At 38.0% G+C, this 14,410-nt stretch overlaps 1 protein-coding gene across 3 annotated transcripts in view; it reads left to right on the top strand.

Moving 5' to 3' along the window:
- PCMT1 (protein-L-isoaspartate (D-aspartate) O-methyltransferase) overlaps positions 1-12,229 on the top strand; it is a 34,263-nt gene extending 22,034 nt beyond the window's left edge. Inside the window, exons 6-8 of one of the 3 annotated variants that reach the window (XM_079297882.1) lie at positions 1,610-1,695; positions 3,262-3,431; positions 12,019-12,229. In XM_079297882.1, the coding sequence (XP_079154008.1) occupies positions 1,610-1,695; positions 3,262-3,431; positions 12,019-12,031 (269 nt within the window). In that variant the 3' untranslated portion in view covers positions 12,032-12,229. Of the gene's footprint in view, positions 1-1,609; positions 1,696-3,261; positions 3,479-12,018 lie in introns of all 3 variants that reach the window. The other 2 variants (XM_079297883.1, XM_079297884.1) reach the window with 2 other exon arrangements.
- The last annotated feature ends 2,181 nt before the right edge of the window (positions 12,230-14,410 follow it).

Consider the following 14,410-nt stretch of genomic DNA (forward strand, 5'->3'; position numbering starts at 1 on the left):
TGGCAATCACCCTGGAAATACTGGAACTTTCATTACTGGTGATCTCTGTTACCATCTGACTTAGTGGAAATGGTGATCAGTTGGGATGAGTTCTCTTGAAGCACTGGGACTTCTTGCTTGGCAGCTTCTGCTTGTGGCCCTTGGTTGAAACTTCTGCTGGTCAGAATTGATGATACAAGTATTTATGTCACCTCTAAGAGGCTGCTCAGCTTCTGAGGAAATGTGCTGTCTTAAAGAGCTTGGGTGCAGAAAGTCTTTTCCAGGGTCATCTTTTAGGACCTTGTTAGTAAGGTGACAAAACACCTCAGTTTTAATTGTTTTGAGGAGCTGTCCAGGTCTTCTTGTACTGTCTTGAATACCTAAGGGTGTTCTTGCTGTCCAGATGACCCTTGTTATCATGGATGTCAAAATGAAACCTGCTGTGGTGACCATGTATTTTTCCTGCCTTGTGAGTTGTTGGAACACAAAAAACTGACAGATTTGCAGCCTCTGACTGGGGGTAGCACTTCTTTGCCTCTTCCAGTTTTAATTAAGCTGATATTGGTAATATTGATGTTTGCACAGAAGTCAAAGCTCAGTCTGAAGATGAGAAACCCCAAATTCCTTGTGCCAATGAAGGATTGTGCTCATTAACCTCCATGTTTTTCTTCTTGACTGATTATTGGAACTTCTGTAATCACAGAGTATGAATTTATGGATGGTTCAGCCTCACTTTTTACATTTGTTCTAAATAACTCTAGAGAGAGCCTGCCTAACTTGCTCTGATTTCCTGTAAATACTGTGGATGCCATATTCATGACATCTTCTTTCAAAACTTAACTCAGGGTCCAGTTTAGTTTCTCACATTTCATTGGCTTAAAAACCCAAACCTGTTACACTTTCCTTCTGCATCACTGGGTTGGTATGAGACATCTCTGATAGGGTGCTTCTCCATGAGTTCTCCACCAAAGCTGAAGCAGCACTGGTAACCTGAAAACCTTAATTATTCCTAGCATCTTCCAAGCAGCCACCTGGAGCTTTACACCTGGATCTCTGTGTTAGTCCAGTGATTGTCTGCAGGAAGAATAGTGAGGCCCATCTGCTGGAACTTGGGGTGTGCAGTGGTTACTGCAGTACTGCATTAATGTATGCATATAGGTGTGGGCTTTTGTTCTGACTGATAGTGCAGTTGTAGGCATATATAGTCCATGGGAACACTTCCTTTGTCTTTTCCTCACCTTTGGAGTCTTGTGATATGTGCTTCTGACATTTAATGCTTTGGTTTTATGATTTGCATTATATTTAGGAATGGTGTGCATGAAGACAAGGCAAAGCAAAGTGTGTTCTAAGAGGGCAAATGAGAGGGGAAACTCACCTGCACTGGAATTGGTAGGGAGCATAAATACATTAGTATCTTTTCTAGGTGGGCCATGTGTTTCCAAGAACTTAATTGTAATTTCAGATGCTTCAATAGTATTTATTATATTTTGTAAGCATAGGTATGTACATATGAGGGTGTTTTGGTGCATTTATTTTACAAAGGTGTTTATTTTTTGCATACAGATGTGGGAAACCAGATGTTTTCTCCAGTCCTTTTGAAAATGTTTTAAAAAACAGTGTTTTCTTGCAGTGGGAGATGGACGAATGGGATATGCAGAAGAAGCTCCCTATGATGCAATTCACGTTGGAGCTGCAGCCCCTGTTGTGCCCCAAGCAGTAAGCCTTTATGTTTTGTGTGTGTGTTTCTGTAATATCTTAGCTGTAGAGAATGCTTTGCATACATCTATATGTAAAATACTTGGTAGCTTGCAGTGCTGGGAGTATCAGTGGGCAGTGTGGTATTACTGTATGGTGTGGGGTTTTTGTCTCTGTTACAACTGGGCTTCCTGTTGGTTTGATAAAGCTGTATGTTCTAATAACTCTGCTCTAAATAAACTTATTTTAAAACAACATGTGTGCAACCCTCTATTACAACAATGAACTGGAGCATTTTATTTAATAAGATAATTTAATTTTATCAAACACTGAGTTACAAAATTTAAGTGTGTTCCCCAAGTTCCAAAGCACTGAGTCTGTTGAGAGTAAAATGCTCAGCTGGAGGTACAAAGAGTATCATTTGTGGCAGCTTTCAGAATGGATAAAGGGCAGTTCTTACTAGAGAGGTTGAAGAGTAACTAGGGGCTTTAGACTGTACATACATATAGTCCATTTTTGCAGATAAGATTTTTTTTCCCTCTTCCTTCCATCAGGCACATGGTAATACATAGCATGATTTTTATATGCTAGATGCCACTTAAGGTTTTTTAATCTTATTGAGGCGTAGTGCAAGACTGGGCTTTGAGATGTTATAGACAGATTGGACCTTTTCAGACAATGACCAGTTGTGGTGGGATAATTTTTTTTTTTTTTGCTTCCGTTTTTTTAAAGTTTTTTGTGTTTTTAGTTTTTTTTTTTTTTTTCAAGGGAGGTTTATTTGTTGGGTTTTGTTTAAGGTTTTGTTGTTGTTTTTTTTGGGTTTTTTTGGTGGGGGTGTGCGGGAAGTTCTTCCCAGCAAAATGTTGACATATGACAATTTAAAAAGTAATTGAAAGCTTATTTGTGAATGAAATAGTTCTTATAATTATAACTTTTGTTAGCAATGGGGATTAAGTTTCTTAATGACATCTGGGAAGTATGAAATTTTCCTTGAGACTACTGTGATTAGCTGCCTTTAACTAGGAAAAAAATGCAAGCATTTCTCACATACTATGTTTATGTGCCACTTACCTTACTCACATTCATATATTTTAGATTAGTTTCATAAAAGGCTGTTCCAGAATGAAAGAGGAACTAGTGAGTGTGTTATAGACAAAATAATAAAAAGTCACCAATCTCAAATCTTATTTTGAGGGTTGAAGGGGAGATCAGTTACCCCCAGAATTTTTGAGGATGGGCCTGTACTGATGCATGATAACTATTGAACAGTTAAGCAATTTCAAAAGATTTAATCTGCTGTAAAAATAATTTGTGATTTACATGTTTCCCCTACATATATAGAAAATAAAATCACAACCTATCCAGTTAATTAAATTATTTTATTGTGATACCAGTTCTTGTACCATGTTGCTGTGATACTCTCATTTTCAGTGTACTTTTTATTTTTCCTAATGGAAGTAGTTATCTACAGCGTAAAAGTAGATAGATAGATACATAATGGCAAAGCTATTAATCTACTATAACAAACTTTGGATCCAGCTTCTCTGAAGTGGCTGGTTACATTCTAATTTCTGTGTTGTGTTCTAGCTTATAGACCAGTTAAAACCTGGCGGAAGATTGATATTACCAGTTGGCCCTGCTGGGGGAAACCAGATGCTCGAACAGTATGACAAACTAGAAGATGGCAGTGTCAAAATGAAGCCTCTGATGGGAGTGATATATGTGCCTTTAACAGATAAAGAGAAGCAGTGGTCCAGGTGGAAGTGATTTTCTGTTCCACTTACTTCTTCCACACACATGCAAGGTGAAAGGGTGTGAATTTTAAGCAGATAGACTGCAAGGCCTGCCTTTGCTGCTGTCATTGCTTTCTGCTCCTCCATACCATAAAAAGTGACTCAGTCTGCATTACTACATCACCCAAAGGAGGTTATGCTAAGTTTGAGTTAAATTAAAAGTGGAAGAAAAATATTGCATGGGTTGCACTTTGTCTTTTTTTGGACATGTTTTCTTTAGTCCTTGGTGTTTTGAAGATTCTTATTTGTTGATTTAAACACAGTATTTTCTAAGGTTAAACTTCACTTTTAATGAACTTTTTACAACTATTTTGCCCAATAATTAGGGTGAAGTGTAAAATTTTACTTAATAAATACTGTTTTGTCCTTTAAGTTACTGATAATTGGGTTTTCTTTTTTTTTTTTTATTTTTTTTTTCTTCTGAAATAATACAAATGAAGAAAAATCTTTGCAAAATCCTTTGTGGAAAATGTAGATGCTCTTGCAAGTACTTTTCCTTTAGCCCCCAAGTAGCAAAAAGTAGAGAAGATAATTCCTTCTTCCCTAAAGTATAAATGTAGTAGAGTAGTGTTCAGAAAATTTTCTCAGACATGTGACTAGAAATCTGTCATCTGTCTCTACTGATGGGGCAGTATTTGTATTTGCCAATACAGCAAACTCTAAAGGCCTTTCTAGAAGGAGAAAATATTTCAGTTTGCTGAATTGAACAGCCAGTAATAAATAAATAAATAGACTTAATGCAGCTGTCAGCTTAAGCCATGCTAGGCATTAGTATGTGAATGAACAAAGCAGCAGTGCTATTTTGCTTCCTGGCAGAAAGTGCTTGTGAATGTGTTATTGGCATTAGTGAAGTGCAGAGATGTGCATTGTGCTCTGAAAACAACTCTTGAGCTTTACAACCTAAATTTAGATTTTTTGGCTTTTTTCCCTTGATATTCTGGAGTACAGCTTGTGATTTGAATACATGAATACTTATTCTAACCTATCAAAATATTCATAAAAGGTACAAATAAAGCAGTTTGCACACTGTTGTTTAGTGAAACCTCATTTCAGTGTTTCCTGGATTACTATATAGCCACCACGTACAAATTACTCTTAAAACAGCTTCAGTGAGATACTGCTTAGTTCAAAGCTTGTGAAGCGTGCTTGTTATTCAAATGTTGTGTATTTGTTATGCAAATGAATGCTTTGGCCTTGAATATTGCCTGTATTCCCTCAGTATGGTACTCAGGGGTTTCCTGCCTCTTGTAAGGCTTTGGAAGCTTTCCTTTGTGGTCAGTTTCCTCCTCTGGCAAAGGTTTTATTTCAGTTTAGAGTTCATGCTTTGCTTACTCTAAAAAAGAGTAGTCATCTTCTTAAGCCTTCCTTCTCTCAGAGAGGTTTCATAAATTTTTCTCCATTTCCACCTGATCTGATTATAGTAGCAATTGGGATGTTTTTGGTAGCAGCAATGTGTGTTCATAAAACACTTTAAGAAGGGTTTCTCAATGATGGTGTTTATCCCTTGCTACAAGTGAAGGTGGGGGTATTGTGTTAAGGACTAGGATTCTGAGGTTTTGGCATCTCTTCAGTGCAGTTTGGTATTTTGTCTGCTGGTTTGGGTAGAGCTAATAGTTTGTCTTTGGGCCTTCTTCAGTGATGTGTACTGCAGGGTTATTTTCCTCAGAAATTCATGCCAGTTTGTGTGCTTTTCTGAAAGACTTCTTGATTTTATTTATTTTTTTTTTAATTTAAGAATTTACAGTGGTTTTATCAGAAAATATGAGTGTTTAGCCTGAAGGGTTCATCTGCAATGGCATAGAGGCTGTATCTTGCTATGCAAATTTAAATCTCCTACTCTGTTAAAGAAAATCTCAGAAGTCCACTTCTTGTAATGTTTAATACTTATTTATTTGTCCTTTTTGTGATCTGAAGAAAATTCCCATTCCATTTTCTTGGATAATTCTCAGTGTACTGCTGACCTTACAGGAGGTCACATCTTTCTTTTTTTTCTTTTTTCCTTGTTGGTGATTGAAGTGTATGATCAGCCAGCTGCTGCTAAGGAAATTCCCAATGTAAGTCAGCATTTGCTATCTATGCTGGCATCAAAGATGAAAGAGAGGTTTTTCTTTACTTCCTAGGTTTCAGTTTTTCTTTTCTAAATTGCTCAAGATCTGTGAGCAGAGTTCAGTTAGAGACTCCTGAAAAAGCATCTCTAAGTGTTTCTGAATAAAAATCTGTATGAGAGACTAGTTGCTGTAAATCTCAAATTCATAATTTTAATATTAGCTCAATTCTGTGTGTTTAGTTTGTCATTCTTTTAGTTTACATTATGTGATTTCATTCCTAATGCAGGTAACTCTTTCATGGCATTGAATGAAGAATTGGTATCCCTTCACAGAATGCAGTTGATAGGCCAGCAGTATTTTCCTAGGCAGACCTTCCATTTGGCAGGAAAGGAGCTATTTAAATTTTTGCTGAGCCATTCATATTTTGAATGTTCTTTAATGGGGCTGCAAGGTGTTTTTGCAAAGAGGCACAGCACTCTTAAGTGGTGTTTGAAATCAAACCTATCTTCAGGTATTTTGTATCATGCTTCAGTATGTAAAATTGGAACTTGTAGCAAAAGGACATCTGGACTAGCTGGAAGGAAAGGATTCCTTGGATTTCAATACATTGCTAAATAAAGCTGAACAGTGATTACTGTTAAATTTCTTTGAATTTAGGCCATGATTATCTAGTTTTGATTCAGTCGCAATAGTATTTTTTTAAGCTCCCAATATTAGTGTAAATCCTTTCAAATGTGACTCCCTGGGACATTTAGGAGTAGAATATACACAGGAACTCTATTTCTGGTGCAAAACAAAACAATGGAATGTGCTAGAGATCCAGCAGTCAATGCCCAATTATGTGATTATACTGATAAGGGTAATCCTTTCATATAAAATTTTTCGTTTGGGTTTTAACTGAAAAATAGGATGGAGAGAAGGCCTCTTGTGTTGCACAGTTGGGAATATGGCTTGATGGCTGCCTTATTGGCAGATCCTGTATAAATTAGGATCTCTCTGGTTTTATTTCTCTATGAGAGTTCACTTACTACTTATGTGGAAAGAGACAATTTTTAAAGTCACAGAATCATGGTATTATTTAGGACAGAAAACACATTTAAGGTCATTGAGTCTGACTGTTAACCCAGTGCTGCCAAATCCATCACTAAACCATGTTCCTAAGGGCCACTTGTACACATCTTTTAAATATCTCCAGGAGATACCTTGTTCCACTGGCCACGCTATTGCTGATGCAGAGGCATAAGAGAATAACAATGTAAATAACACTTAGCAATGAGTCCCTGTTGCATTTTGGATTTGATTTCCAGACAGGCAGCTGTTTATAAATGTTAACAACTACTTTTGTCTTACATATTGCATTAGTAGAAAATATTTATAAATGTCATACTAAATTCATATTTGCTGATAAAATGTAAAATTATAATGACAGTATGACCTTTTTGAGCAAAAACTGTTCAGAATAGTGACTAAACTGAGGCTATCACTGTATCCCACTTACCTGTACATAAACCACTATTAACACCCTTTTGGAAAATTTATTAGGATATATTTTAAAAGGTTTCTGCTTAGAAAGTCTAATTCAGTGTTTCAAGTGTCCCTGATGAGCTAGTTGACCAATTTAATTTGAAACAAACAGGTATTGTTTGCTGGAATTCTTCAGGCCATACAGAATAATGGTTCAAGTTTTTATTTTACTTTGGCAAAAAGGATCTCTCAAAATAAATTTAAGAATTATGTGTTATTGTGGTGGTTTGACTCTGACTGAATGTCAGGTGCTCACCAAAGCTTCTCCCTCCTCAACTGCACAGAGGAGAGGGAATACAACAGAAGGCTTGTAAGTTAGGAACAGGGAGAGATCATTCACCAGTTACCACCATGGGTACAACAGACTTGGCTTGGGGATATTAACTGAAATTATTGCCAAGCAAAATCAAAACCAGGATAACAAGAGGTAAAACAAACCTTAAAAACACCTTCCTGCATCCTATCTCCCCCCTTCCTAGCTCTGCCTCCTACCCCCCAGCACTGCAAGGAGGCAAGGAACAGGGTTTACAGACACTTAATCACACATTCTTCCTGCTGCTGCTGCTCAGGGAGAGGAGTCCTTCCCTTGGGACACAGTTCTCCATGGACTCCAACTTGAGTCCTTCCTATGGGCTACTGTTCTTCAAGAACTGCTCCAAGGTGGGTCACTGTTCTTGGGATGCAGTCTTGCAGGCACAGCCTGCTCCAGTGTAGGCTCCCCACAGGGTGACAAGTCCAACCAGGAAACCTGCTCCAGTATGGGCTCCTCTCTCCATGGGCCTGCAGCTCCCTGCCAGGACCCTGCTCCAGCTCATTTCCCACAGGTTCACAGCCTCCTCTCAGGCATCCACTGCTCCAGCTGGGCTCCTCCAGGGGCTGCAGGTGCATCTCCCCATCCCTGTGATTCTCCACAGGGTGCAGGTGGATCTCCCCATCCCTGTGATTCTCCACAGGGTGCAGGTGGATCTCTGCATCCCTGTGATCCTCCAGGGGCTGCAGGTGGATTGTCCCATCCCTGTGATCCTCCAGGGGCACCAGGTGGATCTCCCATCCCTGTGATCCTCCAGGGGCTCAGCTGCCTCACCCTGGTCTGCACCACAGACAACAAAGGAATCTCAGCTCCAGTACCTGGAGCAGCTCCTGCCCCTTCTCCCCTGATCTGGGTGTCTGCAGGGCTGTTCCTCTCACATGTTCTCACCCTGCTCTTCTCTGCACAATAATTTTTTTCTTTCTTAAATGTGTTAGCACACAGAGGTGTTGCTTCCATTCCTGACTGGCCATTTGGCCAGTGAAGGGTCCATCTAGGAGCCAGCTGGTGTTGGCTGTGTAGAGCATGGGGGAAGTTTTGGCACCTTCTCACAGAAGCCATCCCTGTAGCCCCTCCTCCCCTGCCCCCATCAAAACCTTGCCAGGCAAACCCAATGCAATTATGTAAAAGTGCATCTGATATATCTGATACAGTAGATTGCAGAAAAAATTCCTTTATCATTCCAATTTACTCTCAGTTTTATGATTGATCATAGCAATTAATATTTTATAATAACACCTTTCCAGATTAAAAATTTTAATTTTAAATTAAAATTTAAATTTTGTAATTTAAAATTGAAACATGTCTAAATATTGCATCTTTAAAGTTATAAAGTGAAAAATAATGGGATGCTGAAACACTGAGTAGATGCTGTATTTCTAATTCATAAAAGGCTACACTCTGAATTTCACTTTCAGTAAGGACAACGTGTTTTTCATAGATGAATGATATTGAAAAGGGAAAGTCAAATACTGCCTAATGACAAGAAAATTGAAGTGGATCTAAAAGAGTGAGATATAGACTTCAGATAGATTTATAAATGTTTGTTCAAATATTTAATTTGAATGCCTTCCACTAAGTAGTTGGTGAGGGGATCACAAAGCTGTATAACCTACTTGTATCCCAAACTTATTGTTGATAAGATTATTGATTCTTTATTTTGTGACAGATTCTGTCATTTACTTGAAATGGCCCATATTAGATTTTTTCTGAGAATGTTTCTTGGTTTGTTGTTGGATGTTCATAATGGGAAGGATAGAGCATTCATGCATATGTTTTCCCTAGTAGTAAGCCAAATTTTTCAAACTTTCTTGCATTTTTTTCAAGAAAACTAATTCTGGACTAATGACTTCTGAAATTTGCTTTAACTTGAGCTTACAAAGTTGCTTTAATGCCTCGGTTGACAGATGAGTGGTTCTCTTGCTGGAATTCCAAAGGCCTGAGAAGGACTACTGTGGTGATTTAAACCCTAAATATATATATTGCTTGCTAAGCAGGAGCTGGTAAGCAGATTGGGAGGAGTGCATACATGAAGGTGGAGAGGAGAAAATACATGAGTTGTGTAAGAGTCATAGCAAATAGATGTGGCCAGAAAGAATACAAATTAGATATTTTCTGTTGCTCTAGAAGACAACAGGATGGTTTTGACTAGGAAAAAGCAATCTTTTGAGTCTCCTTTTAAGCTTTGTAGCAGGGTAGATTTTGTTGTACCGCTGAGAGGATAGGTGTGCATGCTGATTCTTAGCAGTAGCTGAAACCTGGTGGATTTCATAGCTTAGCAGCTTCTGGATCCATACAGGATCAGCTCAGACCAGCTGATGCTGGTTTGTAATATGTATTTATGTCTGCAAGCTGTGCTACATTAGGGAGAAAGCTGACAACTGTTACCTGTAAGGTGCTCTGAGACTTTTCTGAAACTTTCTGATTCATACAATCCAATAATGCACGTATAAATTTAATTTCTATCTATATAAAATAAATGCTGTATAATTTTAACACATGGTGGATTGGTTTGGGCTGGCATGTTGCTAGTTAATGAGTAGTGAAGGGCAAGTGAAAAATCTCTTGAGGAAAGCTGATCCCCTTAATACAGTAAATATTCTAAAAAAATAAAATATGAAAATCCATATTTTGAATGCCACATATAGGATGTAATGGTCAGGGATATGTTAAAGCAATGAAAAACACCAACAATTAAAACATTACCATGTTAATATAATTTATTTTAAATTATATATTTATGTAAATATGTGCATTTTAAGTAGAAATATCATTTTGGATAAGAAAAAAATCCACACTTAATACCTTAAGTGCATTAGCAAGATTACGTGAAAGCCTTGCTAACATCTGCAGCTGGGTGAAATAATTGGGTTTTAATAGTTTTGAAGTAAGTACAGAGTTTTTCTTAGGCTTGCAGTTTCTTGAGGCTCTACCTTGGCTTTGAAGGATTAAGAATTGCTTGTCACAGTAAAAGACAAGGGTTTTGTAAAACTGTGAGTGTGTGGTAGGAATCAGGATAAAAATCACACCCACAATTAGGCATATGAGACAAGCCAGCAATAGCAGTAGTCATTACTTACATACAGTTCTTGAAGTTGTAAAATGAACTGATGATGCAGCTCCTGGAAGTGTTAGGGATGAATGAAGCACTTGTCCTGAATTCACTGGCACTGTATTTTAAACTGGGTGTCAGATGTTCATTTCTTTTTATCTGTTTAAAGTAAACAAATACCCATTCTGTGAGATAGGCAAATATGGATAACTTCCAAACCTTTAGCTAAAAACAGATTTTTCTTTATCCCTGGCAAGATGTGCTCTTCCACCTTCTGCTCTTTTCTGCTGTCTGTAACTACTGCAGTGCTGAAAACTGTGTGATTAGTACCTTACTATTAGGAGGCAGTGCAAAGTGCAAAGAATGCAAATATTTATCACTTACAAATCACAAGGTTTGCATCCCAACTACATTATATAGAGAACTAGTCATTTAAGCACTAGTTTCTGCAGCCTTTTCAGTTGCTTTTAAAATGTTTTGCATGCTGTCATTCCATGCTATATGATTCCTGGAGCATAATAATGTCTTTATAACTTAAAGGTTTTGTATGTGTGCATGTAGAACTATATTTTTGTGCACTAGTTTGCATGATAGCTGGAAATACTACTGTGTATTGAGCCAGCAATCACACTACTGAGGTTTTTATGTAATTCAGACACTGCTTTGGCTAATGAGGCTGATGCACCTACTAAAAGAAAATTGCACCAAACTCATTCTGAATTTATAGATCACTTGTGGAAAGAAAAAGAGGCAAAACACTTTGAGTTTTCCAGTGCTCAGAGTGGCACAGTGCACAGCTTTCAGATTTCATGGGCATTTGGCATTAAAATTAATGCTTTAGAAATATTTAAACTATCACCTGTATGATAACTTTATGGTTGGAATACAGGTTGTAAGAGTTTCTTGTTTCAAGGTGTTTTAAATGTCCTCCAGAAACAAACCTGTGCATTTTCTAGATTCCTTTCAGTGATTTAGAGAGAATTCTTGATGCATCCTTTCTCCTAACTAGATCCCCTTTTAGCTCACACACACACACCCACACACACACACACGCACACACACACACTGCCTTGCCCTCAGCCTTTCCATAACCTACTCCTGATTTATCATAGCTCCTTCAGGAGCTAGTCGAGTTAATCTGAAAAATAAATAAACCAAGCAGTACAAACTGCATGACTGGGATGCAAGACTGTGTTCCCTCTTTCTTGAGAGACTGCAGCTGAAGCTAAACTTGCCTTTCTGGCAGCTACAGAGGATGGGTTTTGCCAATACTCTGTCTAGTAAGCTGGCTCGGTTGCTTGCCAGGGTGCAGCAGAATTGGCATGGTAGCTGTGTTACTAGCTGTGCAGTGTGTGAGGTTTCCTTAAAGCAAGTGATCCACTAAATGTAAAATAGAGGGATCAATATATCACAATAAGTCACATAATAGCATGAGATGATATGGGATTGCTGTTGCCTTTTCTTTGGTGTTTGTTTTTTTTTCTCAAATGCTTGAAGAGATTTCTGAAGTTTTGCTGGTGTGTGTGAGCACTTAAATGTAACCTGATTCAATATAAAAACTTTTCAAATAGAATTTCAAAGGTGAGAAGAAACATAACTGCATGTGTTTTCTTTCTACAGGGATGAATTGTAAAAGCTACATCATCTTGACCCAAACATAGTGTTACAGTGGACTGCTCATCTCCAGTTCTAAAAGCTTTTTGAAAACCAACAGCATTGCAGCTTGTTTTGGACTTTGTTATACTGTTGTTATCAGCATGGAAAAGCGTGGTGTTTGTTTTATTTTTTTAGATGCTCAAGGCAAACCTGATAAAGAAATGTTGGAAAGTTTTATGTGGGCACTGTTTTATTTAACATGCCTTTATTTCACTTTCATCTGTTCAAAGTGAATTTCTGCGAAACTGCAGATAAAGACCTACAGCTTGTGAACTCTGATTTTGATGGGGGAACTTGAACACTCACTTCTCTCGGCTCCTGTGTCCCTTGGTAAAACTGCTTCTGTGCACCTTACGACACTGCGTAGGTAATACCGGGTTTTCTGTGTTCCAACGTCTGCTAGATGCTACTAAAAGGAGATGAACTTCCTTTCAAAGCTTTTGACATGGTGTCATAGACCAGCATGTAGTAGATACAATCAGCTGCTTTTTTACCTTAAAACCAGGCATTTGTATATATTAAATTTCAAGACATCAGAGGTAGGTGGTTGCTCTTAGCAAGCATTGCTGTTCAAGCTGGACATAACAGACACGGTTTTCCCTTTCCTTCTAAACTTGATTGATTTAATCTTGAAATTCTGTTGTGGTTTATAGCTCAGTGCTGGTGTGATACACATGGATCTAACTCCATAAATGTGAGGTGAGGTGTGTTCCAATCACTGAACAATTTATGCAATGCTGCTTTGCCAAAAAAAAGCGAAAGGGGGATTTTGTGCTTGTGTGGAAGATTAGGATGGGTAGGTAGGCAGTCTGAGATATTAATTGCTAGGTTCTTTATTAAAAACCAAAACCCCCTTTGGTTCTAAAAGAAAGTTGCTTTTGGCAAAGCCATTTGCTGTATTAACATTCATATTTTTACAACTGTGGGCACCCAGGAAAAATTCTGGCTTTTTAGAAAGGAAATTCTGAATTGGTGTAAAAGGAATGCATCATACATGGAGAAAGAATCCTGGACTCCTAAGTACAGATAGATGGACTTGTTCAGTTTTCATATAGAAGAATAGTTGGAAGGCTATAAACCTTTTTTTCTAAGTTTTCTGTTTTGGTACTGTACCATGTCAAGAGCAAATTGCGAAGCAGTACAGTAAGGTGGGCTGCTTTGGGAAAGGAGGGAAGTGTGTCTTCAGTCATCTTGCTCAAATTTGAGCAACCAGGAATTAAAGTAAACAGTGTATTATCATTTTTTTTTAATGATAGGAAGGATTATAGAATAAAGCAACCCACAGTGATCACTGGAGAAAAACCCAGAACACCTTTTTATGGTGGAAGAGCAATAATTTTGTGATAGGATTAATCCCTGGAAGCATAAAGGTTAAAATTCAAAGGCCTCTGCATATGGGAAAGGAACATTTTAAATAACCTGCCTTTTGAGGGCCAGCCCCATTTTGTTCCTCTGTAAAAAATAGTATATGAATTAATTTATTTGGATGTTTGTAAGTTAATGTACCACCTCCTGATCTGACTGCAGCCTGGGAGCACATGCACAAGATTAATCTTATAAAGAAATTAATATAGCGCGTATTCTAGAAAATACAATCCAGAAAAATCCACTTGCGTCTGACAAATTTGTACTAACCCACAACCAACTGTGACTCTAGTTCTTGGTGTTGAAGTGAAATCTCTTAACTGATGCATGCTAACGTTCAACCTTTCGGTCGCTGTATCTTTCAGTTTGAGTTCAGCTTTATTTACATCTTGTCACTAATTTAATCAGTTAAATGAAAGATATGAGCTCAACTGTATCCAAATTCCTGTCTCTGGACACTGTAATAAGCTAGCCTGACTTGGAAGTGGTGTTGAAGCTGAGACCCAATGACAGCTTCCTGGGGGAGAACCACTTCAGGAGGTGTAAGGCTTCAGGGACCAAGGCTGGTGGGAATAGTGCACCCATGCCACTGAAGGGGTTGATGATAGTCAAGGTACTCGGACAGAAAGGAGTATCCAGGAGTAGCATTTAAAAGTCAAAAATGGAAACTCCTCCATGATGGAGCAATGGTTCTGAAGTAAAAACTCGGAGACAAGGACAAGTTGAAATGCAGAAGACTTGAAGAGCTTGAATAAATGCTGTGTGAACTGTCTGAGTTGCAACTTTGCCAAATAAAACAAAATGAGAGGAAGCTGTATCTAGGTGTCTGTCTGATTTTGTGGTTGGTTTTGTTGTTTTTTAACCATCAACAGGATTTCACATATCCAAAAGAAAACGTGTACAAATATACTGGTTTGCTAACTGACCAGAACTGTGTGTCCATTTCCAGCCAGTTAATGTATTGCAGCAGTTACAAAGCCTGTTAATACTG

The sequence above is a fragment of the Erithacus rubecula genome, assembly GCF_903797595.1.
Source record: "Erithacus rubecula genome assembly, chromosome: 2".
Taxonomy (NCBI): Eukaryota; Metazoa; Chordata; class Aves; order Passeriformes; family Muscicapidae; genus Erithacus; species Erithacus rubecula.